The 24,975-nt window shown below is 43.7% G+C and overlaps 2 protein-coding genes across 2 annotated transcripts in view; one reads left to right on the forward strand and one right to left on the reverse strand.

Moving 5' to 3' along the window:
- Positions 1 to 624: 624 nt before the first annotated feature.
- Positions 625 to 10,340, forward strand: Vsig10l2 (V-set and immunoglobulin domain containing 10 like 2). The gene is made up of 12 exons (XM_026404535.2): positions 625 to 706; positions 2,191 to 2,541; positions 2,816 to 3,091; positions 4,507 to 4,782; positions 5,327 to 5,575; positions 6,224 to 6,484; positions 7,859 to 8,149; positions 8,556 to 8,852; positions 9,533 to 9,655; positions 9,935 to 9,959; positions 10,068 to 10,120; positions 10,246 to 10,340. The coding sequence occupies exons 1-12, from the start codon at positions 625 to 627 to the stop codon at positions 10,338 to 10,340; spliced, it is 2,379 nt and encodes a 792-aa protein (XP_026260320.2).
- A 2,859-nt stretch (positions 10,341 to 13,199) lies between these two features.
- Positions 13,200 to 24,975, reverse strand: part of Cdon (cell adhesion associated, oncogene regulated) — a 93,936-nt gene continuing 82,160 nt past the window's right edge. The window contains exons 19-20 of the mRNA XM_026404622.2: positions 16,468 to 16,742; positions 13,200 to 15,716 (exon numbers count right to left, since the gene is read on the reverse strand). Coding sequence (XP_026260407.2) covers positions 15,553 to 15,716; positions 16,468 to 16,742 — 439 coding nt within the window. The 3' untranslated portion in view covers positions 13,200 to 15,552. The remainder of the gene's footprint in view (positions 15,717 to 16,467; positions 16,743 to 24,975) is intronic.

Genomic DNA, 24,975 nt, shown 5'->3' on the forward strand with positions numbered 1-24,975 from the left:
AGTTCCTGTCCTGGCTGAGCCCCTGTGAACCTAACACCAGACATGAGATCCTGCTTCTCACCAGGTCCAGGAATCTCACCCTGCCCTCAACCCTCCCACCAGAGGACATCAAAATCTGACCCCGTCTTCAGCTGCGTTTGACACCACAGCTTCTTTCACCACCCCTCCAGTTTCTCCCCACGAACTGTGAGGACAACCATGAAGGGACTTAAGTGCACTTACAGGTGTGTGGAACCTTAGTTCAGCTTGGGAGCTCTGCATGGGGCAGATGGTCAGACTCGATGAGATCGGGGGCCTTTTACAACTCCATGTTCAGTGACTCTAATTTCACGATATCATTCAAATGGAAATGCAAGGAGCACATGGTCCTCTCCCTTGGGTTTTCCCCAGCTGGGCCCTGACACTCCCCAACTCTGCGTTATGGATAGAATGAATCATCTGATAAATTATTCATAAGTAATCAGGGCAGTGACAGTAACAGGAGAGCAGGGGTAGAGGTATAGGAAGAGCTGAGGTTAGCAACCTGAGCCAGACCCCATCCCCCAGGGAAGGCTGTGCTGTGGGACAGGGAGCCCAAGAGTTAAGTAGGAGCCTCAGATGGGCAGCCATTAGGGAGATGGAGCCATGGTGGGTGAGAGGGTCCAGCACAGACCATTCGACCTCCCACTGCTGTTACACCTCTGCCTTCTGCATCTAGGGGACTCAGGTGAGTGCTCAGACCCCCTGTGTGGTTCATTTCCCACACACATACCCTTATTTCTTCCTTGGGGATCCTGCTTTTGCACTTGCATAACCATTCAATGAGATCCATTCGTCATTCAATTGTTAAGACATTTAACTAGAATGCACTGAGCCACTACTATGTGCCACGTAGGTAATAGCACCTGCATGACCCTAAGAAGAAAGAGCTATCCTGAGGTTGTCATCAGGTTGTAAACTGGCTTGGGTTGCCAGCATCTCTCACGTAGGCTACTGTAATGGTCTTCAAGCTGATCTCAATCCCCTCAAAAGCTGGAAACTTTCTCAATCCAGATCTAACCATATAACTCCTAAGCTTACAACCTGTTTCATGTTAGGTGTTTTTCTTCTGAAGCAATGCAACATCAGAATTGTGTACCATCTCTTCCCACCAACTACATACTTGTCTTCTCTTCTTCTGTCTCTGGAGAAGCTGATAGAAGTAGATAGAGTCTAAGACTGGTAGTTAGGACTCCAATCCCAGTTCCACCATCTACTGAATGTTTTTGGGCAAAGTGACTTAGTTCCTCAGAGGCACACAGCATGTTATTAACTGACTCACAATGTTCTTAGAACAAAAGGTCAATAGGCCATGCACTGAAGAGTGCCAGTCCAGAGCCTGGCAGGAAGGGTGCATGTAGTCAGAGGAGCTAGTGTCAATGGCTCCTGTCATTTGGTTATCCTTCCAGGCAAACCTGCTGAGGTTTATAAAGAGCAGACCCACACAGGCAATATTCTGGTGGGAAGGGAAATATGGTAGCTGGCCCAAAGCTGGAGTTGAGAGCTAGCCCTCAGCAGAGAACACCCATGAGAACTATTCCCATCAAGCCCCTGAGATACTAAGAGCTCCCTGAGACAAAGATGGGGGCTCAGTGGTCCTCATGCTCCACTGTTGGCTGGTGATAGGCTGATACAGACTGCTGTCTCCTTCCCCTGGCTACAGTGGGACTGGAACCAGGTGGGGTCCAGCTCTGGAATTCTTACACAGGGACTTCTAGATCCTGACTTGCCAGTGACCATGTGGATCTCCTGCATCCCCATCATCACTGTTGACAGGCTGTTCATCAGACTGACCTGGGTACTTGTTAAACATGCAGATTCCTAGGCCCTGCCCACTCCCTGTGCTGGAGGATTCTGACTCAATTGTCTAGGGTGAGGCCCATGAATTTGTATTTTTGTTAGATGGTCTGACGACCCGTGAGGAGTGGAGACCTCAGCCCCAGTCCCTTCATTCTCAGTCAACCTCTCCTTCAGTGCATCTAAACACAAGATCCCTCAAGAGCTGTCTTTTGCCTACCAGCTCCAGAACTGCTTGTGCTGTCTTACTGGACCCTCCTGGGCCATCTGTAACTGCAGGAGAGTAAATAGAAGCTCTTAGAAAGGGGGTTGTGTGTGTGTGTGTGTAGAACCCAGAGCAGCCCAGACGTCCTCTGTTGTCCCTTCTCTGCCCAGGCCAACCCCACCTAACCCCCCAGTCCCCAGTGGAGGAGTCTGTGTCCATCCAAGGAGTACGCGGCAACTCTGTGGAGCTGGACTGTGGCTCTGGGCCTGCCCCAGTGGTGGTCCTGTGGAGCTTCATCCCCCTGGGTTCCCTGGTCCCGCGACCTGTGGCTGTCACTGATGGAACCTCTTCCAAGGTGGAGGCCGGGGCCTCTGCGCTGGGGGTCGTGAGTCTGAGGAACAGCAGCCTGGTGCTAGGGGATCTCCAGGAGGGTGCACAGGGGCACTTCTTGTGCCAGGCCCTGCACGTGTCCGGCGCCCAGCTCCACACCACTTACTCCTACCTCACACTGGCCGTGCTGGGTGAGGTGCCTAGCCAGGGATGCAGCAGAACTGCGGCTGATCTGCATGCTGCTTTGTATCTCTTTGCATGTGCTTGCTGTTTTCTTTGCATGTGCTGGGCCCAGATCTAAAGGGTGTCCCCTCCAGAGACTGAAGAAACCTAGAGTTGGGGGAGAGGGATGTTCAGGACTCAGTGAGCAAGCAAGTCCATGACTAGCTAGGGTGGGCTCAGTGGACACAGTCAGATCTGGCCTGGCTCTGTAATAACAAACCCAGGGTCTCTTCCTCTGGCCAGTGCCTGTCTCCAAGCCTCAGGTACATCTGAGTGACCCATCACCAGTTGAAGGAGCCTCTGCAGTAGCCACATGTATAGTGCGGGAGGGCACGGAGCCTGTGACCTTCGCCTGGCGCCATCAGACACCCAGAGGCCCTGGAGAAACACGGTTAGGGGTCACAGAGCCACTGCTATGGTTGGACCCGGTTGACCGGACGCACCTGGGCTGGTATGTGTGCAGCGCCAGCAATGCCGTCAACAGACTGAGCAGCGATGGAGTCTTCCTGGATGTCATCTGTGAGTCAGTTTGAGAGGGCCAGCACTCACCTATCTAGCCACACTTGGCCCACTGCCATACCTCCAGGCTCCCTATATCCTTTCACTGAGGGAGTACCCCCAGCCCTCCAAGAGACTCTAATAAATTATAGCCACAGGGTGCTGTGACCGTTGGTGCCAAATTCAGCTCTAGTACCAGGATGTTTAACCTTTTTAAGGTCATGAGCTCCTTTTCCCAGGAAAATGTGCATATATTCACTCATATGCATGGTTTTACCCGTGATTTGGGGGTGGTCTTTGGTTGTAATATGTAAGCCTCAAGGGATCAACTGAACCCTCAAAAAACAGGGAGGAGGCCACAATGGGAAGAGAGGGCATTAAGCTGGTCCAAAGGCTGAGGCTGAGAGTCCCATGTTAGAAATCAGAAGCCCCTTGGGGAAATGAAGACTAGGATGGCCTAGAGCTCTCTGTCCAATATGGCAGCCACGCGTGTGTCTCTAATCACTTCAGATGTGGCTAATCCAAATGACCTGAGATGTACGTGTCAAGTGTACACTTGATTTTGAAGACATAGTCTGAAAGAAAAAATATAAAATAGCTCTTCAATAACTTTTACATTGATTATATATTGAAATAGAACTCTGGGTATATTTGGATAAATGAAATGTATTATTAAAGTTAAAACCTATTGGTGCTTTTCTTGTTGATTGATTGGATTTGGGTTCTTTGTTTTTTTCCCCACTAAGATTGGGCTACTAGAAAATTTAAAGCAACATCTGTGGTTCACAGACATCTACTGGGCAGTGCTGCTCCAGAGATTTTTAGGAACAAGAACTAATGGCGCCCACTCTGTCTTAATGGTGGCAGTTTGTGGGAACTGTAAACTGAGGGTTGTGGAGGAGTTGGGTGAGTCAGAGATCTTGAGAAGGACATGGGAGCATAATGGAATCTGACAGAAAATTCAGTCCCTTCTGGAAGTCAGGAAGAACATTAGAGGTAGAGAGACCAAGCTTGGGAAGCAGGAGAAGGGGAGGTGGGCACCTGAGCAAGTGAGAAGGGCAGGCCCTGTGTCATCCCTCCATATTTTCTTCCCTCTGCACTCTAGAGTGACCAGCCATCCCAGTTCCAAGTAACCACCCAGTTCCCAGCACACCAGGAGGGTGGGTCACCATGCCCCTTTTCTGCCTAGCAAGCTCATTTGTGCTTCCTACCTCAGCCCCCAGCAGTCCCTCAGGAAAGCCTTCAGAATCGCACCTTGCTTCCTGAGGCCCCACAGCACAGGGTGCCTACTAACCCTGCACTGGGCCTATGGCCTCCAGGGACTCTGAGCACCCAAGGGCCAGGCATGTGGGCCGACACAGACCTGGTGTGTACCACATACTATTACATACGGGATGAAGACCAGGGAGATATGACAGGTCTTCCTTGCTCTCCAGATGGTCCAGAAAAGCCTGTGATCACTGTGGAGCCACTGGGATTCACTGAAGAGGGCTTTTGGGCCAGTGAGAAGGAGGAGGTGACCCTGAGCTGCATGGCTGCGTCCAACCCTCCCAGTCACTATGTGTGGCTCCGTGATGATGCTCAGGTCCACACTGGTCCCACCTATGTCATCGCCAGTGCTGGCCGTACCCACACAGGCCTATACACCTGCCTGGCTCACAATACCCACCTGGACACCCGCACCCAGACCACTGTTCAGCTCACCATCTACTGTGAGTGTGTGGGTCGGGGGACACCCAGGGTTGGAGTCTATATAGGCCTGTGCTCTGGCTGACCCAACCACCCTGCAGAAAGTGGCACAGAAACTGGCAGCAGTCTGGTGTGGGAGGATGCATCTGGAGAACAAAGTGGGGTTGCAGGGTCAAGGGAAAAGTTAAGGAAATCATGGGAAGGGGCAGGAAGAGGGACCCTTCCAAATGATTATTCCCATGGACCTGAGACCAGAACTGAGGCACAGAGAAAGGTAGAGTAGTGACAGTGAGGCATGGTGCCCAAGGGCAAAGATGAGGGTGAGAGATGGGGCCTCCCACTGGGGCTTCTGGGATTCCTCATGGGATCTGAACCCTGCCCACCCCATGCCCCAGCCCCTTGACCTGAGACCTCAGCATTTTCCTTACCTGCACCTAAGAGGGTCTCTGTCCTTCCCTACTTGGCCACTTCTCCCTACTTCCCTATCTTTGATACCCAGTCACCAGGGCTGCAGGGCACTGGCCATGGAGCCTGCTCCAGCCCCTCCTCACCCACTTCCCCACCCAGATCCCCCTGCAGGACAGCCCTCCTGTGCTGTGCTTCCCACCCTTGGGGCTGTGACTTTGCTTTGTGCCTGGCCTGGGGGTCTTCCAACTGCCCAGCTGCGATGGGAAGGGCCCCAGAAGACTGGCCCTACTGCCCCCAGCAATGTCACCTGGAGTCATGCAGCTGTCGGGCTCCTTAATGGCAGTGTCTTCACCTGCACCAGCCAGCATCCAGCCCTGGCACTGCCCACCCTCTGCAGGGTCAAAATCTGTAAGTGAACACAAGTGATATGCAGGGTTCTGATATTTCAGAGTGCAGGTAGGGTGACAGGGGAAAACCAGAAGGATGTGGGTCCGGGGTGGACTCCAGATCTCAGGCTCCAAGACATGCCATGAAACAAAGAGGTGGGTAGAGGTCAGCGCTCATCCTCTAGCTCCCACTTCACATCCACACTGTGCTTTGTCCTCCTCGGTTCTAGCTTAGAGCTCTGTGACCCCTCCTCACTCTCTCTCAGCTTCCATGGTCAGCAGGCCCCCAGAGACCTTACACTCTGTTGCCTGTTGGTCTAGATGCGCGTCTTAGTGTTCTCTTTGCCAAACGTGCTCTTCTTCCTCCTCTCAGCCTGGGAAGGTCCCACGCATGGCCAAGACAGAGTTCTCTTTCCTGAAGCCCCAGGGAGTTTGTCTGTCTTTCTACCTATACTCTAGTACCTATACTCACACAGTTCTACAGTGACTATTTGCTCAGTGTCCGCCCCTACCATTGCCCAGCCACATGGTGAGTCCTGCTTAAATGATCTATGAATGAAGAAAGGAGGGACACATGATGGAGGAATTGGTCAGTGAAGGAATAAATAAAGGAAGAGGGAAGGGTGGGCCTGCCAAGTATTTCTTCCCAAGAGCCCTAATTCCTTTCTAGGGGAACCTCCCAAGAGCCCTATCTGCTGGACCACAGCCACAGTAGGAGACCAGTTCATCATGCTGAGCTGTGAGTGGCCTGGAGGCGAGCCTCCTGCTGTGCTGAGATGGCTTGACAGGCAACAGCAGCCCCTGGGCAGTGCCAGCTCTTCATTGGCTATCCACCTCCTACAGGCCCAGGGTGACCTGGCTGGCAAAGAGTTCACCTGCCAGGGCTCTCACCCACTCAGGACTCCTGACCCCTACTGCACGCTCCAGCTGGGTAAGCTGGGCTAGCTTTCTGGGACTGGGCCAGAAGGAGCAGCCCTTTGAAACCAGAAGGAGGGAATCCAGGGAGTGTGACTGTGCTAGAATGGAAAGTGAGCCAAGACGGACACTGATGCACCTCTTTTCCAGGGTCTCTAGTGTTTTGTTTTGGTTTTGATCCATACTAGGTCAGTGTGGTCCAACATAAACATAATGTGAGCTGTTTATATAATTAAGAAAAATTACTAGCCACATTAAAATAAGTAAAAGAAATAGGTGAAACATTTTGGTTAATTCAATATATCTAAGACATTGCCATTTTGGCATATGATAATAATAAAAATATCGATGAGCTAATTTTTAAATCTTGTCTTTTTATATTTTTATTTTAGTTGTATATGAACATAATACTTTATTTTATTTATTTTTATGTGGCGCTAAGGATTGAACCCAATGCCTCACACATGCTAGGCAAGTGCTCTACCACTGAGCCACAACCCCAGTCCCTTTATCTTGTCTTTAAAAATGCAGTGTATTTACAATTACTGCTCATCTCAATAGTAAGTGACTGCATTACAAGTACCCAGTGTCACATGTGGTTGGTCACTAGGGTACTGACAGGGTTGATCTAGATGACATGGGAATGCTGATTGTATTCATCATTAGTATCTATTTGCATATGGAGGTGCCTGACCAGATGTCTGTTTCCTCTTTCTGTCTTCATCTGGTCCACCAATCTATTTACTAACAACTAAAGACAAAAGAATTAAATATTGGCGTTCAAAAATGTTAAAAAAAAAAACAGATCTGTCACATATAATAGATCTTACAAAATGATTTACCTCTTGGTCTCAAAGGCTTGGTGACTAGCATCCTTTCTGAGAGGGCTCTAAGAAGGTCCTCCACTCCAAATATTTCCTTCCCTATTAGTCTCAGGACTGGAAATTCCATCACAGGAGGTTCATTGGCACCTGAGAGTCTGAGTTTTTCATAGAGTCAGTCTATGAAAATTCAGCATCTGCTATAGTCCAGCATTGTGCCTGGGGCCAGCGGAGAAGTGGTGGGCCACTAGGGGGGAGGAGGTCTGTGCCAGGTGCAGGGATGAGTAAGCAGGACCCCTGCCTGCAGAAGGAGAGGCTGGGGTCTGGTGGGGGAAGAACAGGAAGGATGACTGTTTTTACCAGCACACCCTGGAGCTGACTTTGATGGAAACTTGGCATTCAATTGAGTCTGAACAAGAAGCCAGATTGTCCCAGGACAAGCTTCACAGCCCTAGTCTTTCCCCCTATGCTCTGTATCATCTTCACCACCTGCCAGCCCCTTTCTCTCAAGCCTTCCCACTAGCCGGGTCTGATCACTTGTTCCAATTTCACCTTTTCTGTCCCCATAGAAGCCCCACACCTGGCAGTGGCTGAGTCCCGGGTGTCAGTGCTGGAGGGGGAAGAGGCCTGGCTGGAGTGTGCTCTCCAGGAGGGCACGCCACCAGCGCAGCTCCTCTGGCTGGGTCCCCAGCAACAGCAGGTGGAACCAGGCACATCAGGATTTGTGCTGCACCCTGCGGGTGCCCAGCTGCGCCTCCAAATCAGAGATGCTGACCCAGTACACCACAGGGGCACCTACCAATGCGTGGCCCGTAACGCCGTGGGCAACAGCAGCCAGAGTGTGCTGCTGGAGGTCCTGAGTGAGTGAGGGGTGCTGTGTGTTGTTTGGCAACGGGGTGGGAGACCATCAGCCATAGAATACTTTACAGAAAGGATTTGCCTAGGATTTTTCTGCTCCAAAATTTGGACACCAGAGCACACTTGGGTCCAGGTGGACTCTCCACAGCAGGTGCCTAGATGGGTGTAGGCACCAAGGGTCTGAGGCAGTTTTGACTGCAGGCATGCAAAACTCCACGCAGTTGCAACCTCCTCTTCCTCCTCCTCCTCCTCATTTTATAGATGAGGAAATTGAGACCAGGTAAACTGTTCAGGTCTAAAACTCCGATCTAGTTTTTCCTCTTCCCAGGAGCACATCTGAATGCTCAAGGAATCATAGTGGTAGATGTACAGGTGCCTACATGGGTCCCCAATTTCACTCATCTCCAGGGTATCCAGCTCCTCCCAATGTCACCATCAGACGTCTCACCTATGGGTGGCACCGGAGAGAGGTGCAGTTGCAATGGGCCATCGAGGGTCCTGGGAACCTGACAAGCTTTCTGGTGCAGCGGAGGGCCAGTGGCTCTGGCCCAGGATCTGGGGCTTGGGAGACTGCAGCTAGTGACATTGACCCAGAGAGCAGGGGCTGGCGGCTGGGAGGTTTGGACCCGGGAGTCCTTTATGCCTTCCGCATCCTGGCTCTGAATCATCACACTGCTGGATATCCCTCCGAGGTGAAGACACCAGGTGCTGGGCTGGACCCAGGGAGGGACTCACCTTTTCCCCAGAAAACCGGACCCTGGTACATCCTGTTCACAGAGCATCCCACTTCCATTCCTTTGCTTCCTTCCTGCTGGATTCTCCTACACCCCATCTCTGTCCTCTTCTCCACCCTCTCCTCAGAGCCCTCTGGTAATTTCTACCACTCTTTCCCATCCTCCTGCAGGCTCAAGAGGCTCCAGGTCTAGGGGTTGAACCCAAATTCAGCTTGAAGCCAAAGAAATTAAGAGGGGGTGGGGAGGAACAGGGTGCTGGTGATTACTTAAGAAGGGGCCCCACTCTGTGCCTCAGTCTCACCTTCTGGGATACAGGAGGGCTCTCAGCTTCCTGCTGCTCCCTCCCCATCTTGGGGATTTCTTGTTTTATGGCCCATTTCTCTTTAGCTCCAAGCTGCCAAAATACATGGCCTTCTGCATTCTGTGCCAGAAATAGGGAATTTGGCTGGGGACACAAACCATCAAGGGCCACCAGGCAGTCAGAGTACTTCTTTCTTTGGGAAAAGCTGATCTTCAGATCCCTGGGGTCCCCCACATCAGCTGGAGGGGAAACTGGTTGGGCCAGGCACTGCCTCCTCGGTATCTGATGAGCCACTGTTGCCCAAGTTCCGTCATGGCTCTAAATCATGTGACCGTGATCTTACCTCCTAGTGGACCCCCCCTTCAGTGCCTATCCAGCAGTGTTGGGTGCAGCAGGCACAGGAATGGTGGTGGCAACTGTGGTCTCTCTGCTGGTGTTCCAGTATGCTGCCCGGCACCCACGGACCTTCCCCTGTGAGTGGGAATCTAAAGAGAAGGGCTGCTTGCTTGACTCCACAGGGTGGCCAGGTCCAGCCTTAGCCAAAGGAGAATCAAGGCCCTTCCTTAGCTGCAACCTTCTCCCCTGGGCTAGATGTCATCATTTGAGCCCCAGTCCCCCAGCTCAGGAATTTGGGGCCATTCCAGATTGGGTTCTCGAGAACCTGCATGGAGCTCATTGAGAAAGGGAGTGCCATCTCCTGGGATCCATGTTGAGTCAGTCAAATAATGCCCCCTCTCTTTTTCTTCCTACAGGCCTTGGTCAGTTGCTTGTTCCTATGTAAGTTGGGTACCCCAGTCATTATGAAGTCAAGGATTTCCTCTAGTTGGAAAGGAAAGCAGAGGAAGTACAGTTATCATTAACTTTCCTCTCTCATTTTACCCCCAGGGGGCAAAGGCACCAACAGAGGGGAGCAAGGGAAACTACTGAGGTGCCTGCAGGTAAGCACAATTCTATCCCAAAGATTATCCACTTACAAAGAGACCAAGGCTGTTTCTGTACGCTTTGTCTGACAACAATCTGGACACTCCCAAAGCCTCTCTTTTGCCCACCTATTCTTTTGTAGACACCGAATCACCCACCACCCCAAGTCTAGATCCTGCACAAGAATCCCCTGATGCTCCAGTAAATGTCACCATCACAGTGACTGCAACACCATGAAGCCAAAGAGGAAGGTAAAAATAAGCTCTGGGAAGGCAGGTGGGAGGTAGGAAGATCCCCTCCATCAGACTTTAGTCTTAAAAACCAAGGTGGTCAAGGGCTGGGGACATAGCTCAGTTGGTAGAGTGCTTGCCTCGCATGCCCAAGGCCCTGGGTTCAATCCTCAGTACCATCAAAAACAAAACAAAAAAACCCAAGGTGGTCAAGACACCAACTGCCCCTTCCCCATTGAATACCCAGACTAACCAGTGTAAGGCCCAGCTTGACTTGTCCCTAAGTGAGGTGGTTACAAAAGAAGTCCTGGCCCAGCTTGTGGAAGATAGAGGTGGCAGAATAAGAAAGATACACAACTGAAGAAAAGACTAGTTTTTGAAGGTGCCAGGTGTTTGACGTCAACTGAAAATGGTGATACTGGGAACCAGCTCCCGTGCTACAGAAGTGAGCAAGCTGGCTCCTCCGAGGGGTGGTGGGGAAGGCTGTGGATTCAACAATTCCTAAATAAACAACACTCAATGCTCTCACCAGCAGAAGGTTATTTCAATTGCAACTTACTCAGAAAGAGGCTGACTGCTGGGTCTACGTGTGGCTAGTGGGAAGAAGCAGGGTCTAGGTGTGTGTCCCTCCATTCAGGTGCAGCTTAGGAGCACCACCGACCCTGCAGTGGTTCGATTCCAGGAGTTGGGGCCAGCACAGCACAGAGTGGAGGTGTTCCAGGAGCAGCATCCAGCCACCAGACCTGGGGGAGCTGGCTGGCGGAGAACAGGGGCTGTTCCAAAGTCACACTCTGTAGCTGCCAGCATGACTCACTGGCTCCACGTGTGTGTGTGTGTGTGTGTGTGTGTGTGTGTGTGTGTGTGTGTCTGAAATCTGGGTGGAACACAAACGAATGCTTGTTCAACAGACTAGAGGAGTCAGGACTCAGAGCTGCCTCCACAGGGGACTCAGCAGAGAGCCAAGGGCTGATCTGCCAGCAGTAAGGGAAGTAAGTGGTGCCTGACAGGAGACAGAGAACTGGGAGAAACTTAAGCAGCTCCTTTGGTTCTCAGAGATTCAGACTTTATTAGAAAAGGGTTTCACTTTCCTTCAAAGCTCTCAGGACTGGGGCTAAGATTTAAAGAGCAGTCATTTAAGTATGAGGAATAAAATACAAAAGGGCCACACCCAATACAAATGATTTTCTTGGCTTTCTGGTCAGGGAAACCTAGAAATTTTTTTTCTTTAAGTCAGTCTCTTCTTTTGAGGAGACTAATTTCTACCCTGGAGTTGACACTCCTAGACATGGCCCTGGAAAATGGTAAAAAGTTAAGATGTGAGGGGGACCTCCTCACAATCTCCCCACTTCTCTCTCACCCTCCTGTCACCCTGTTAGGGGGGCTCCCCCAGTCTCTTCACAGCCCCCTAGCTCAGCCTCCTCATCTAATAATTGCCCAGGATCTTACTCTTCAAGGCCTTGATCTCTGCAGTCAGGATAAAGGGATAACTTACTGAGCTCTTGGGTGTACACGGGATTTTCAGCAAAGGACAGAGGTGGAGGTTCCAAAGAATTCCAGACATTACACTTACCCCCAATCACAAACCATAAGGCCACTTTGTACAAACAGGGGGTATCTGAGCTTCCCCATCTTCAAGGGCTACTCTCCATGAAAGCAGCATTCTCTTTTTAATATAAAACCACATCAAACAGATAAAACCTGTCAAAGCTACATCATTTAAAATATGTACAATTTCAAACAATATTACAACTTTAGGGAAAAATAAAAACATACTTTTCAATATGATACAAAACATGCATCTCAGAGTCATTGTTTTAAAAAAATAGAGCAACACAGGTGAAGTTCAATTATAAACATTAATTTCTTGGCAGTATTACAGCTGGAATGATGTGACATGGTCAACCCAGTATGGATGCTTTGGTCTTTAGAGACCTGTTTTATAAAAGCAAAATCCAGCAAGAAATACTTTCTGAAAAGACAGCTTCAAAAGGTTTTGAACATTACAATTTAACTTGCACCCTGTATGGCAGGTGCCATCAGACCATCAGTGCATAACTGAAAGAAGAAAATCAAAGGGAGATGGTGGAATGGCGTAACAGGAACAGGGGAACAAAGAATCAGAGTTCGAGGACTAGGACTAGGAGGAACCTGAAGAGGCCTCATCAATTTCATGATCACTGAGCAGAGTGAAGATCAAGGTCTTGGACAGGGGTTGGGAATGAAGGGCATCCAGGGGAGGACTGTGGCCTGCTAGAGACAGTAACAAGCACAGAGCTCTGCCAAGGCTCCAGGGGGTGGAGGTGGGGAGGGGGTGGAGGTGGGGTAGGGATGGGGGGAGGGGAGCAGGGGTGGAGGTCTTCTGCAGCTGCAGAGACAGAGCCTCTGAGGAATTACACAGCAGGGGCAGACGACAGCACAAGTTACTGGGCAAGTTCTATAGGAGTGAAACCTAGTGCTTCTGGAAAGCAGTATGGAAAAAACAGAAGCGTACACGGTGGCCACAGATATACTGGGTTCCAATTCAGCTCATTATGTGACCTGGGAATTTTCATACCAATTTGGTAGATTTGTTGTGAGGGTAGAGTGAGATAATAGTAACTAGCACTGAGCTCAGAACTTGGGACACAGGAGTTCCTTAACAAATGTGAGTATTGTCCCCCACAATGTCCTATGTCCTTTTATTTCCTGGGGAAGTACCATTAATTAGGACTGTTTCTGGATACCCTGCAGGGCATGAAAGTTCAGAGCAACTCACGGTTAGGGAGAACTCATAACTCCTAAACATAAAGGCAATTATATATATATCTATATATATCTCTATATTTATATTCATATTTATATATCTCAATATATAAAGGCATTTTTATAAATAAAATACAATAAAATGAATAACACTTAAAACAGCGTTACTAATCATATAAATAAAGCAGTCCAGAATGAGATTGCCCGAAAGGTAAAGTTATTTTCTCTTCCTCGTGGACAAGTCCCATATTCAAACTCAATCTTTTGAAGCAGTTTCTGACCTAAAGCTTATGCTAATACACCTGTTTCAGGAATCAAAATGACTGCCAGGGACACCTACTCCCTAGTTTCCTTAAACTTCTTCTGTATAACTTAGTTGATTCACACTGGGTATTCCTTATGTTCTATGTACTAGGACTTTGTCCTTTGCTAGTCAGAGAAGTAAGGGCTGCAGCTATCCCCCTCCAAAGCTAATTGCATCTAAGCAACACAAAGAATTAATCTGGTACACTACAGGCATGAACATTGGAATGTAGAACTTGCTTTTCTTATAGTTCTAATATCCAGCTATGGCACTATATTTCCTATAATCTACTGGAAGTAACTCTAGCTTAGTGACCCAGCTGAAACAGAACATTTTCACTAACAGTTCTATTTATAAAATATATAAACATATGTAAGGAAAAACTGATGCATTTACATACAGTTGATTAACATAGTATTCTATTATTCTATTCCACTGCAATTTCTGAGAAACTAGTTCTTTTTTTTAAAAAAAGAAAAACTTATGCTATAACTGCTTGATCTTATGTAAGAAGAATGACTTTTTGTTTCTTCCCCCAAATGGGATGCACAATCCAAAAAAGAGCAGTGACTTCATGAAAACCTGACTCAAGATTTGAAATACATTTATAGTGTTTGATTTTTTTTTCTGTTTTCTTTTCCTAACATTGAGAAAGAAGACTTCCAAAAGGCAGTTGTAATGTCCTTGTCACTCAGAGGCAGCAGCAACTTGTGATGCATAAGCTCTGTTTATCAAAGCTTTAGGTGCCTGTTTACAATGCATTCTGAAAAAAAAAAAATCAGGAAACTAAAACAAACCTTTTTCCTCAAAATTAAATCTTTTCTGACACTCTGCTATAGTTTGGATCTTCAGTGTGCCCCAGGAGTCCAAGTGTTAAAAGCTTGGTCCCCAGGGTGGCACCATAGGGAGGTGTGGAACCTTTAATAGGTGGGGTGAGGTTTTTAGGTCACTTGGGGTGTGCCCTTAAATAGAACTGTGAGATCCCAGACCTTTCTTCTTTCTCCCATTGCTCCCTGGTTTGTGATGGAAGTGGTTTTTGCTCCACCACACATCCCCTCCATGATGTGCTGTCTTGGTACAGGCATAAACCAATAGCATGGATTGGAGCCTCTAAAACTAGAAACCAAAATAAATCTTATTTCTTTACACATAAATTACCTCAGGTATTTTGTTACAGTGATGAAAAACCGACTTACACACACTCACTCATGTGTTCCAACTGCTATCCATATAGGAAGTGAGAAAATGACTACTGTCAAGTAGTATGGCACCATGAGCATATATATACCTATGAAACAGGATGAAGAGCTTCTGCCGAGAGGCCACTGTAGCCCTCCCTTTTCTTTCTTTTTAAAATGTGTATCTTTCTCTTCAAGCCACTGCTTTACAGTTGTCTTTTTTGTTGTTGTTGTTGTTCCTACTTTTAGAAATAGTTGAAAAAGAGCCATGTGACGATCATTTTATAAACTAATGTAATTTTAAAGCAGTGGGATATTAAGGCATTAATTTCTCTCCAGCTATACGTGTCCTCCTACATCCTGCAATAATACAATTAGACCTCACACTCTCCCATGTCCACAACACTGGCTATGGTTGGTGCTTAGAAGACTGAACATTGTTTGATGCCCATGGGCAGACAGAAGGTAAATAAGCAGTTTATGGAAGGCACTCTTGTAAAACTTTATCAGCCAGATCTGCTATTATAAACATTAGGTTGCAAGTGTGGTTGATTTCAAAATGTTCTCAGGTCTGTTAACATAATATTGAATGACAGTTTTCCATCTGAAAATGTGAAGGGGGCCAACTTCAAATGGCCTGTGCAACTCCCTCCTAGCTGAAAGCCAACAGACTGTACCCATAGCTTAAGGAGTTCTTAGTGTCACTGAGGGTTTTAGAAAACACAGAGTGATCCCTCTACTCTCCAGATGATTGAAAACTATGTAAAAGGCCATTTCCTACTGAGGGGGAAGGAAGGAATAGGGAAAGGCATTTTTCAGGCATAAATAATATAAAAGGACACACATTTTAAGATACATTCATATGACATTACTACAAAAAAATAAATAATGATTTTCTGTGATTTGAATTAATGTCCTTCACACAGGTCATTCCCAGGCCTGTTCTGTGCAGTTATTGGCTTGAGGTGGGAACCTGGCTATGTATTTGCACATCCTCAGGTTTCCTGGGGTTGCTGAAGGACCCCTGATGAGCTCTCTGATGGAATGCCAGGAGGAGACCATGTAGTCTTCTCAGTACAATCCTCTGAAACAGGTGGCAAAATCAGAGGTTTCCAATTTAAAATTTTGTTTTCTGTTTCTGAATGGCCACAGCTCTCTCCTGAAAAGAGAAAGGTTTAGGAGTTTTATGAAATGATAAAAGCTGATTTTTCACATAGCAATCTAAAAATATTACTTCGAGTAATAAAAAAAAATAATAATAATGAGCAAAAGTAGAACCTGGTTATGTTTGGTTTGAAGCTGAGAAGACAAAGACTTAAAAGGTTTAAAATAATTGGGCACAGTGGCGTATACCTGAAATCCCAGAGATGTCGGGGGCTAAGGCAGGAGAATTGTCAGTTTGAGACCAACCTCAACAACTTAGCAAGACTCTGGCTCCAAATAAAAAAATAAAAAGGTTTGGGGACGAAGCTCATTGTAGAGGGCTGCTGGGTTCAATCACCAGTATCCCACCTCCCACCCCCCAGACAAAAAGTTTAAAATATAATTGAGCTCTTATAAACAGTTATATAATTCATTGGGGATTAGAATAAACCCCTTGAAAGTTCTAAAAGTTCCATGTTTACAAAATGCATTTTTCCTGCAAAGCTTCTGCTCAGATACAAACTCAATCCAAGCCTATTTGGATATATTTTTCAGAATGTAATGGGATTAACCACCTGAGATAAAATATATAAGTAATATAGAATTTTAAAGAATCCTTTATCTGTCCTATCTTTTCCTGAACTACACAACACCCTTGCTTAGTCTCTTAAGAAATATGTGAGTGACCAGAGAAAACTCTCCTTGATAGAGTTCTCAGCTAACTAAAGACCATCTAGAAACCTAAGGTTTAAACCAGCTCCCTGTACCTCTGTTAAACTCTGTTGTGTCTTCTGTAGATTCAGAATTGATGCCATTTATATTGTCCTGACAGCAGATATGCTGGGTAGGTAGGGGTGCCAGCCTGTCCTTGATGCTCTCCTCAGGTAACTGGCCACAGTCAGGGACTGTGGAAGCCAGGCACACAGGCATCTTCATGGCATTGAGGGGCTTCATTTCCAAACCATCCTGAGGATAAGGTGCTATCACTGGGACCAAGGGAAGGGTGCTGCTGCTAAAAGTGCTGTTGGTTTTGGTGAAACACCTGTAGAGTTTAAAACAAGAGAAACAGAACTGTGTCTAGAGGGGTCAATAATTACAATAGGCTTCTTTCAAAGTATCATTTGGCATTTTGAATTCAGATTCTTAAGAAAAGTTGATGTCTAAAAAGAACTGATTTGCTATGCGTTAAATATCAAAAACTTGGAAATTACAATTATAGTGGAATACAACAGGAAAACACATCAAACCACCTCAGAACGGAACCTGAAATGACGACTTGTCATACATGCTTCCTTTGTTTTAGTCCAATACCAGAAGTTAGCTCCTCTTTCATTCTCACTGGTTCCCAAATATAGTCACACAGAAAGAAAAGGCCATCAGCTACTGGAAGGAATGAGGAAGAAAAAAGGAAGCACAGGAGAGAAAGCTAAGAAAGTTATGGTCACATGAGAGAAATGGCCTACGAACGTCAACAACAACACAACGTTTTGAAAACACGCATTCTCTTCATTCTCAGAGGAAACACAAAAATAATTAGCCATTCAAAATTCAAGAGTTCTTTATTTTTCATTTCTTTTTCATTACAGAAATAACTGCTAGAACATTTCACTTTAGTTCCACTCACTTTTATTTCCTGCCTTCAACTAAGATGTGTGCCTTGATTTTTTTTCTTTCTGTTTTTGCAAACTGGATATTTTCTATCGATTTATCTTCTAATTTGCTGACTCTTCTGTTGTCTCCAATATTCTGGTAAGATCATCAAGTAAATTTTCCACTTCAGTTATTATACTCTTCGGCTCTGGAATTCCACTTGGATTCTTTTTTCAGTCTCTTTCTCAGCTGAAATTCCCCTTACGTTCATCTACTGTGTATATTTTCCTTTAAGTCTTGGAACATAATTATAATTGCTGCTTAAAATCATTGTTGGCTAACTGTGACATTTGGATCATCTTAGGGATCTGCTGCTGCTTCTTTATTTATTTATTTTTTAAGTTTTTGGCGGACACAGCATTTTTGTTTGTATGTGGTGCTGAGGATCGAACCCGGGCTGCACGCATGCCAGGCGAGCGCGCTACCGCTTGAGCCACATCCCCAGCCCTGCTTCTTCTTCTTTTTTTTGGTACTGGGGATGAACTCAAGGGCACTTAACCACTGAGCTACATCCCCAGTACTCCTTCATCTTTTCTTAATTTTATATTTTGAGACAGGATCTCACTTAGTTGCTAAGGCTGGTCTTGGACTTGTAATCCTCTTGCCTCAGCCTCCTGAGTTGCTGGGATTATAGGTGTGCTATAGTGCCCCACTCAGGGTTTGTTTCTATTGATCTTTTTTATCCCCCTTAAGTATCACATTTTCCTGTTTTTGGACATGGATAGTAATTTTTTCTCTTTAACTGGATTTTCCAATTTTCTAATTGTTCTGTTGCTTTTGAACTCAGTCTTCTGACACCTTTTTTCTTAAACACTTGCCTCAAGACTAGAGAATGCTTTTAGGCAAAACCCCATAAATCTCACACTATTTCTCAAAGGTAGATTCTTGTTTAGTTTCTGCCTACTCTGATCATGCTCTTAATATTGTCAAATTGTTAACAAAAAACTTGAAAGTACTAAAATCCATCTATCATTATTGTCTGTTGATGTTCAAGCTATTTCACTATAACTGGAAACTGGAGGCTCACAAATACATTTTTTAATTCTAAAATAGAGAATAAGAAATATTTAAGATGACTTTGCACTGGGCCTTACACATTAGGAAACATAAAACTGTATGTGGGAGCTAGGTAATGTTAGATAATAAAGATAAGAATTCTTTATTTCCACCTTTTAAATATAAAATAGTATGTTTTTGATGCATAGGAAAATCAGTAAAAGGAAGCCCATGCATGAGTGGGCTAGCACTCTGTTGGCTCAAATTACTGGAAACACCAAATGTTAAGAATGATATAAGCCTGAAAAAGAATAAGATATCTGTCAGTAAACCAAATTCTTAATTCAAGATAATAGCAATTTTAATTTCAAATAAATAAATATACTCACAATACAGTTAATGGAATTCTGATACCAATCATCTGGAATGAAGACAAAGTATGTCAGGTTCATTTGTAGAGAATAATTTGAGTACATGATAAAATAATTTAACTTTTAATAATATAGAAAAAAGTATATGCTTGTTTTAACTAAGTCTTTCCATGCATGTCTTAAGCTAATGAAGAGTTAAGGGAACAATGGCATAGAAGGAAGTTCACTGAAGTCAGAATTGGAGCACTGGGCTAGAAAAGCATGACTCTGGAAGAGGATGGCATGCCTTATTTATTCTCCTGAAGACTGTATTCAACTGTGATCTTTAAAGTGTTCATGTTTTCAGTGTCTTTTCTTCCTATACTTTGTTGTTAGTCCTTCTCTCTCAGTACTTTAGGAACACAGAAACTCCCCATGGATTCAATGCATGGAATCCACAGACTTTAAGTAGGATAAAATATGGGTTTAGGTCAAGGGGGGAAAGAAAATCTTTCTGGATTCAAATTACTACTAATGAGAATTTAATGAGTATTATGGTTGATATATAAATAACCTTATCTAGGAAAACACTTTATTCAAACAGTGCTTGCTGGATACCTTCCAGAGATGTCAAGCACTATGGTAGGCACTGAAATCATAAAGATAAATACAGCAGAGGTCCAATTCCAGTTCAGCAGAGATGAACAAGCAAACAAATGGTTACAACATAATGCTGTATTATATAAGGAAGTATAAAAGACACTGGGAACACTTGACTTTGACATGGGTATAGACGTGTGACTGATGAGAACAGGGCAAGTGCCACATGTCTAGCCAGAGATGTGTACATTCTTCTAGACAGAGATGTGTACATTCTTCTAGACTGTATCAGACTCTACTGTCTCATAATTGAGAAATTTACCTTAGATAGAAATTATGAAATTAGAGAGTAAGGGAGATTCAGACTTCAAAAAACAAAAATATCTCTGGCTAGGGCAATCCATGTGGATACTATGATTTTTTAGAAATAATTCTTAAAAATTAAATTCCTCACTTGTGGTTATAACTGAGTAGTTTATATCAGAGAAACTATCCTGCTAAAAACAACTAAAATATTTAAAAATTTTTATTTTAAATCTGTGCAAGACATCAGAGAGCTACCAAAGCAGTTGAGTGGCTGCCATTCTAGAGGGAAGGTAAATGTAAACCTGAGCTTCAGACCAACTTTTCCTATGGGGACATTTGTCATTCAGTTAAGAATAAAACATTCAGATGTCAAGAATAACATGGATGCTAAGAAGCTAAGAAGCTGCCAATCTAGGATTCAATAAACAATTGTGTGTGTGTGTGTGTGTATGTGTATGTGTGTAATTCTCTCCTTTCCTCTTTACAAGGAAGATGAAGACAAGTTTAGACCCCAAAAGCTGGTTCTAACCTACACTAGAAGAAATACAAAACCTGTACTGAAAGAAATACTATAGGAATTTTTTCAAGTTGAAGAAAAATGAGTAGCAACAGAGGAAAGAAAATATTGAAAGGAATAGGTCATAACAAAAAGGAAGTATAGAAATTCTGAATGAATATTAACTGTAAAAAAATAATAACTGTAATGTCTTAGAGGGTTTTATGTATTTTTAGAATAAAAACATATGACAAACATAAAAGATTGCCTTGTCTGAGACCTGGTAAAAGTACTAATGTACATTAAACTCTAAAGTCATAGTATCTAGCACCAAGCACATAGTAAAGGACAGACAGTAGGACCTCAAAAATGTAAGATGTAAAGTTAAGTAAGTAAATAATAAACACTGGAACACTGGAACATCAGACTTTTTTGTAGCCTTTCTCTCAAGCCAGTGCATAAATTATTAGAGAGCAACAATTAAACTAATTAATGAAAGTATTTTATGACACCCAGACCCAACAGTAAGATGAGACATGCAAATTAATGTGGGATTAAATTGATATACTCACCCCATTTGCTTTTTGTATCACAATATTAGTTATCTCTGTCATTGTTCAATGTTAGCTCTGTTGCTTGTGTGTTTTTTTCTAATATCTGTTAGCTTTGAAGACATCTGACTTAAAACGTCAGTCCCCTGGATGACAAGCAATGACTGTCTTCAGCATCATGAGATTCTTGGGACAGTGAGAAAGAGCGAAGCCAGAAACTTAATGTACTCCTCCAATCAGATGAAGTCAGACACATTAAGTGAGCTTGATGTTTCATTTCTCTGCAAGAATCTGAAGGTAATGCAAAGGTGCTAAAACCTATATTTAAAAGACAAAGAAGTATCAGATCAGAAAGAAAAGCTTTCATTTAAAAGAAGTAAAAGTGAGCTGAGGGGAAAAAAGAAATACTTGCCAGAATCTGAAAAACCAGGGCAGTTCCTACAAACAAAATGTTATAAATTAATAATTTATTTACATGGGTTAACACAAGTGAATTTCATAATGTTTGTAAAAAAAAAAAAAAAAAAAAAAAAAACCTGAGGACTTACCAGACAATGAGATGCTTTACATCCTTCTTCTTTTCCTTTTAGTTTCCTTTTTCCTGCTCTTTAATTTAAGGCAAAGTTGTAGGATGAGATTTTTGAATGAAGTCTATGTGTATTCTAACAATATGATTATATAGAAAATTTGTCAGAATAAAGGACAGTGAAGTTATATTAATGTGGCAGGACGGAGGGGTGGGCAAAAATGGAACAGCAAGGGCTAACTACAAGGTATCAGTGGACTGCTACAGGTTTATGTGCCAAGAATAAATGAGCATATTAAATATACATTTAGAAATTATGAAATTTTTGTTTTGTTTGGGTACTGGAGATTGAACCCAGGGACACTTAATAATTGAGCCACATGCCCAGCCCTTTTTTATTTTTTTAGATAGGGTCTCATTAAGTTGCGTAGGGCCTTGCTAAATTGCTCAGGCTAGCCTCCAACTTGTGATCCTTCTGCCTCAGCCTTCTATGCTATTGGGACTACAGGCATGAACCACCATGTCTGACTGAAATTATAGATACATAACAAGAGAAAAGTACAATTTCTATTACTTATTCTTTATCATCACTTTTCAGATAAATGAAACAGTACATAATAGCAGGTTTACTTTTGTTCTTAAGTATGACTCTTAATTACTAAAGTGCAGTGGATAGTAATATCTAACCTGAGTTAAATTTGTAAAGTGGTCATAACCACAAATTTCAGCATGACAAACCACGATGATTTAAAATTTTCTAGTACATTGAATCTTAACTCATAATCAACAGCAATTAACCACTTAGCTAACCAAATATAAATAATTCCATCCCCTTACTTTTAGTTCAGTTCCAGATGCCTGTGTGTCAACGTAAAAATGGCTTTAACCTGACGGTTACAGGTTGATATAAGCATCTAAAATGCAGTCTATGGGGCTGGGACTGTGGCTCAGCAGTAGAGCACTCGCCTAGCCCTGGGTTCGATCCTCAGCATCACATAAAAGTAAGTAGATAAAATAAATATATTGTGTCCAGTTACAACCAAAAAATAAATATTAAAAAGAGAGAGAGAAATAAAAAATAAAACGTAGTCTATAAATTAGGGATATAATCTATATTCTAAATATAAGTAGGTATAGCATGTGACACAGTTCTTCTGCTGATAATGCTTTTATGAAATTTCCTAAAGCAATCAGATGATGCCCAAAATAACATCTGTATATACGTAAATGAAAGAGACCCAAATCTATAGGTAGTGAAAAAAGAACTGGACACATGTCTGCAAATGTGTAACCTTCAATGAGATATTCTTACAATGCATACTTTACAGCTTATACAATATATAAAGTGCGATTTTACTATCTTTGCTTCTCAAATGGTCTTTCCAAAAGTGGAGTGAGGTTTTCACTGAATTGCTTGTAGCTCCATCAAACTATTTTTCTTAATGTTAACCTTAACAATATTGAATAAATGGAATTATGTGCATCTTGTCACATAGAAAAATCTGTGTTGTTCTGTAAGAACTCAGGTGTTCTGGGGCCTTTCAGTTTACTAAGATACTTCTTAACAAACAGAAATGGTTTGATCCTCCAATCTGGAAGATAGGAAAATGGATCTACTGTAGCATCACAAAAATAAATAAGTAAAATATTCCTTAGCTGACAATTTGAACAACACAGCCTAGGAAATAAAGATTGGAATAGTAGTATAGAACTGTGCTCAGAAGAATAAGGTGCTTTAGTAGTTGACTAAACATTTTAGATATTTCTGTAGAACTATACAGCATCTCTGAAGTATTTTCTAGGGAAGTATTCCTTATCTGAATACATAGTTTAGTGTGCTATGAATGATTATGTACAGAGTTACCCTGTTTGGATGAATAATAAGTTTTGCATTAAATGTTTCTTGTGATTATCCCTGGAGGACAAGGACTAACTGTCCATTAATCTCTTGGATGTATGACACTTATTTTCATGCATGTCCTCTGCAGACTTCTGAAACAGTTCCATCTTGGTAGTGGGTTGATGTTCAACTCACCGCAGATGTTTCCTCTTGCCATGGGGTCTTTGTCATTTTGCCAACCTAGCCTTTATTCTTGGGAGAAATCAGTTTCTACGCAACAGAACCCAGATGACATTTCTCCAGGGACATGGCTGCCCTCCATTCTCATTGTCACTCCACTGGATGCTGCAATGACTCCAGCTAGAGTGGGACTTTCCTTTTGGGGATTAATTTATCAGCGACAACCACAATAAATGCTGGGTGACAAAAACAACTAAGTATATTACTGAACATGGCAAGTTGACACACACACATACACAGCTAACAAGTGAAAGATCTTGAAAGATCTGTTGTCTACCCCAAGACAACAGGACCTTAGTCTCTATATTAGAAATGGATATAGATTGGGGAGAGATATAACCTCCTCAAAAGGAAGGCCCTTTAAAAACTAGAACAGAGCTATGATTTTTTTCCCCTGAAGAAGTAGATAGATTATTACAGATGAAGGGAAGCTCAATCTTGGGCTTTGTGTATCTTCCTCCTTTGGCCTTAGAGCTAGCTCTGAGTAGCTGAGTGGTTGGAAATAGGAAAGCGCCCAAGTTATAACAAAATTAATTGCTAGAAAAAAGAGTTTAGGTACACTAGACAATAACAAACCAACTAGGCAGATGAAACCCTTGGCCTGAAAGAAATCCTACTGTGATTAAATGTTCTCTACATCCTAATTTCACCTGAGTATATCTGACATATATGAGTGAAAGAGTGCTCCAAAATCCAAGAAACATACACAGACCTTTAAAGATCATCATTATGCAAACTCTTGGAGACCATTTGTAATATCTGTGTTTTCTAAAGCATTTTTCCCAATTGTTTTCTTTATTTGACTAGCAGCCATGTAGCTTGCACTGTTTTTTTCCCCCCAGATGAATTATACACATTTTTCCAGGCTGATATTTGCTTGGCTACTTCCTGCCCATTTCCAGTCTCTCTAGGATGCTTAAAGTTAATTTCTCGTTCTTTCCTGATGGGACCTCTCAGTTGGTTCATCTGTAAATTTCATCAGTGTCCTCTCTACTCTCTCTTACAAATTATCAAGACTGATGGCAAATAGGCCTGATTTAATGTTAATTCCTTCCCATTCAACTAGCCAAGCAACTGACAACCACATTTGATTACATATCCAGAACTGTGTTACTGCCTTTTGAATTGAGGAGAGGAGAAAGGTAGAAAACTTTTTTATTTTCTTGATTCAAATCTGTTTAACTCTTGAAGTGCCCAGAAAAATACAAAAGATTTCTCCATTAAGTCTTTGGTGTAGGGGACTGGCTCCCTGCAAAGCTGTACTGAGTATGCCTCTTTCTAGCTGTGTTCATAGTGAGCTAGTACACACTGCTACATATTATATTACTCTTAAAACCTGAAAGGGATTCAAGTTCAGGAAACAGTGAGGAAAGCAGTCATTTATAAAATGCCACAAGAGCCCCCAAATCAAAGAAAATCTCCACAGACTGTAACCAGGCATCTTCTCCTCTTTCTGATTCTCAACTTTTCACATCTCTCCTACGGTTAAGATGATAAAGTCAATGTTTTCTCACTTTATTTGTTTTTTTATTTTTAGGACTACCACCCAGGCAATAACTAATCAAGTCATTCACATTTGAAAACTATGTATTTGGATCTTTGGGTTTTTTTGTAGAATCTCTCTTATACAAAGTCAGACAATGGCCAAGTCTTAAAGATTACAACTGCGCCATATCACTCATCCTGTCGTCCCCATTTCTTGTATGGAGGCCAGGTCTTC

This window comes from Urocitellus parryii, chromosome 4 (assembly GCF_045843805.1).
Source record: "Urocitellus parryii isolate mUroPar1 chromosome 4, mUroPar1.hap1, whole genome shotgun sequence".
NCBI lineage: Eukaryota > Metazoa > Chordata > Mammalia > Rodentia > Sciuridae > Urocitellus > Urocitellus parryii.

Excerpts from the sequence above, each read along its gene's own strand:
- Vsig10l2 (XM_026404535.2), top strand. The coding sequence starts at position 625 with ATGGTGGGTGAGAGGGTCCAGCACAGACCATTCGACCTCCCACTGCTG. Across the intron at positions 4,783-5,326 it reads TGTTCAGCTCACCATCTACT|ATCCCCCTGCAGGACAGCCC; the intron begins GTGAGTGTGTGG and ends TTCCCCACCCAG. Across the intron at positions 9,960-10,067 it reads GGTCAGTTGCTTGTTCCTAT|GGGGCAAAGGCACCAACAGA; the intron begins GTAAGTTGGGTA and ends TTTTACCCCCAG.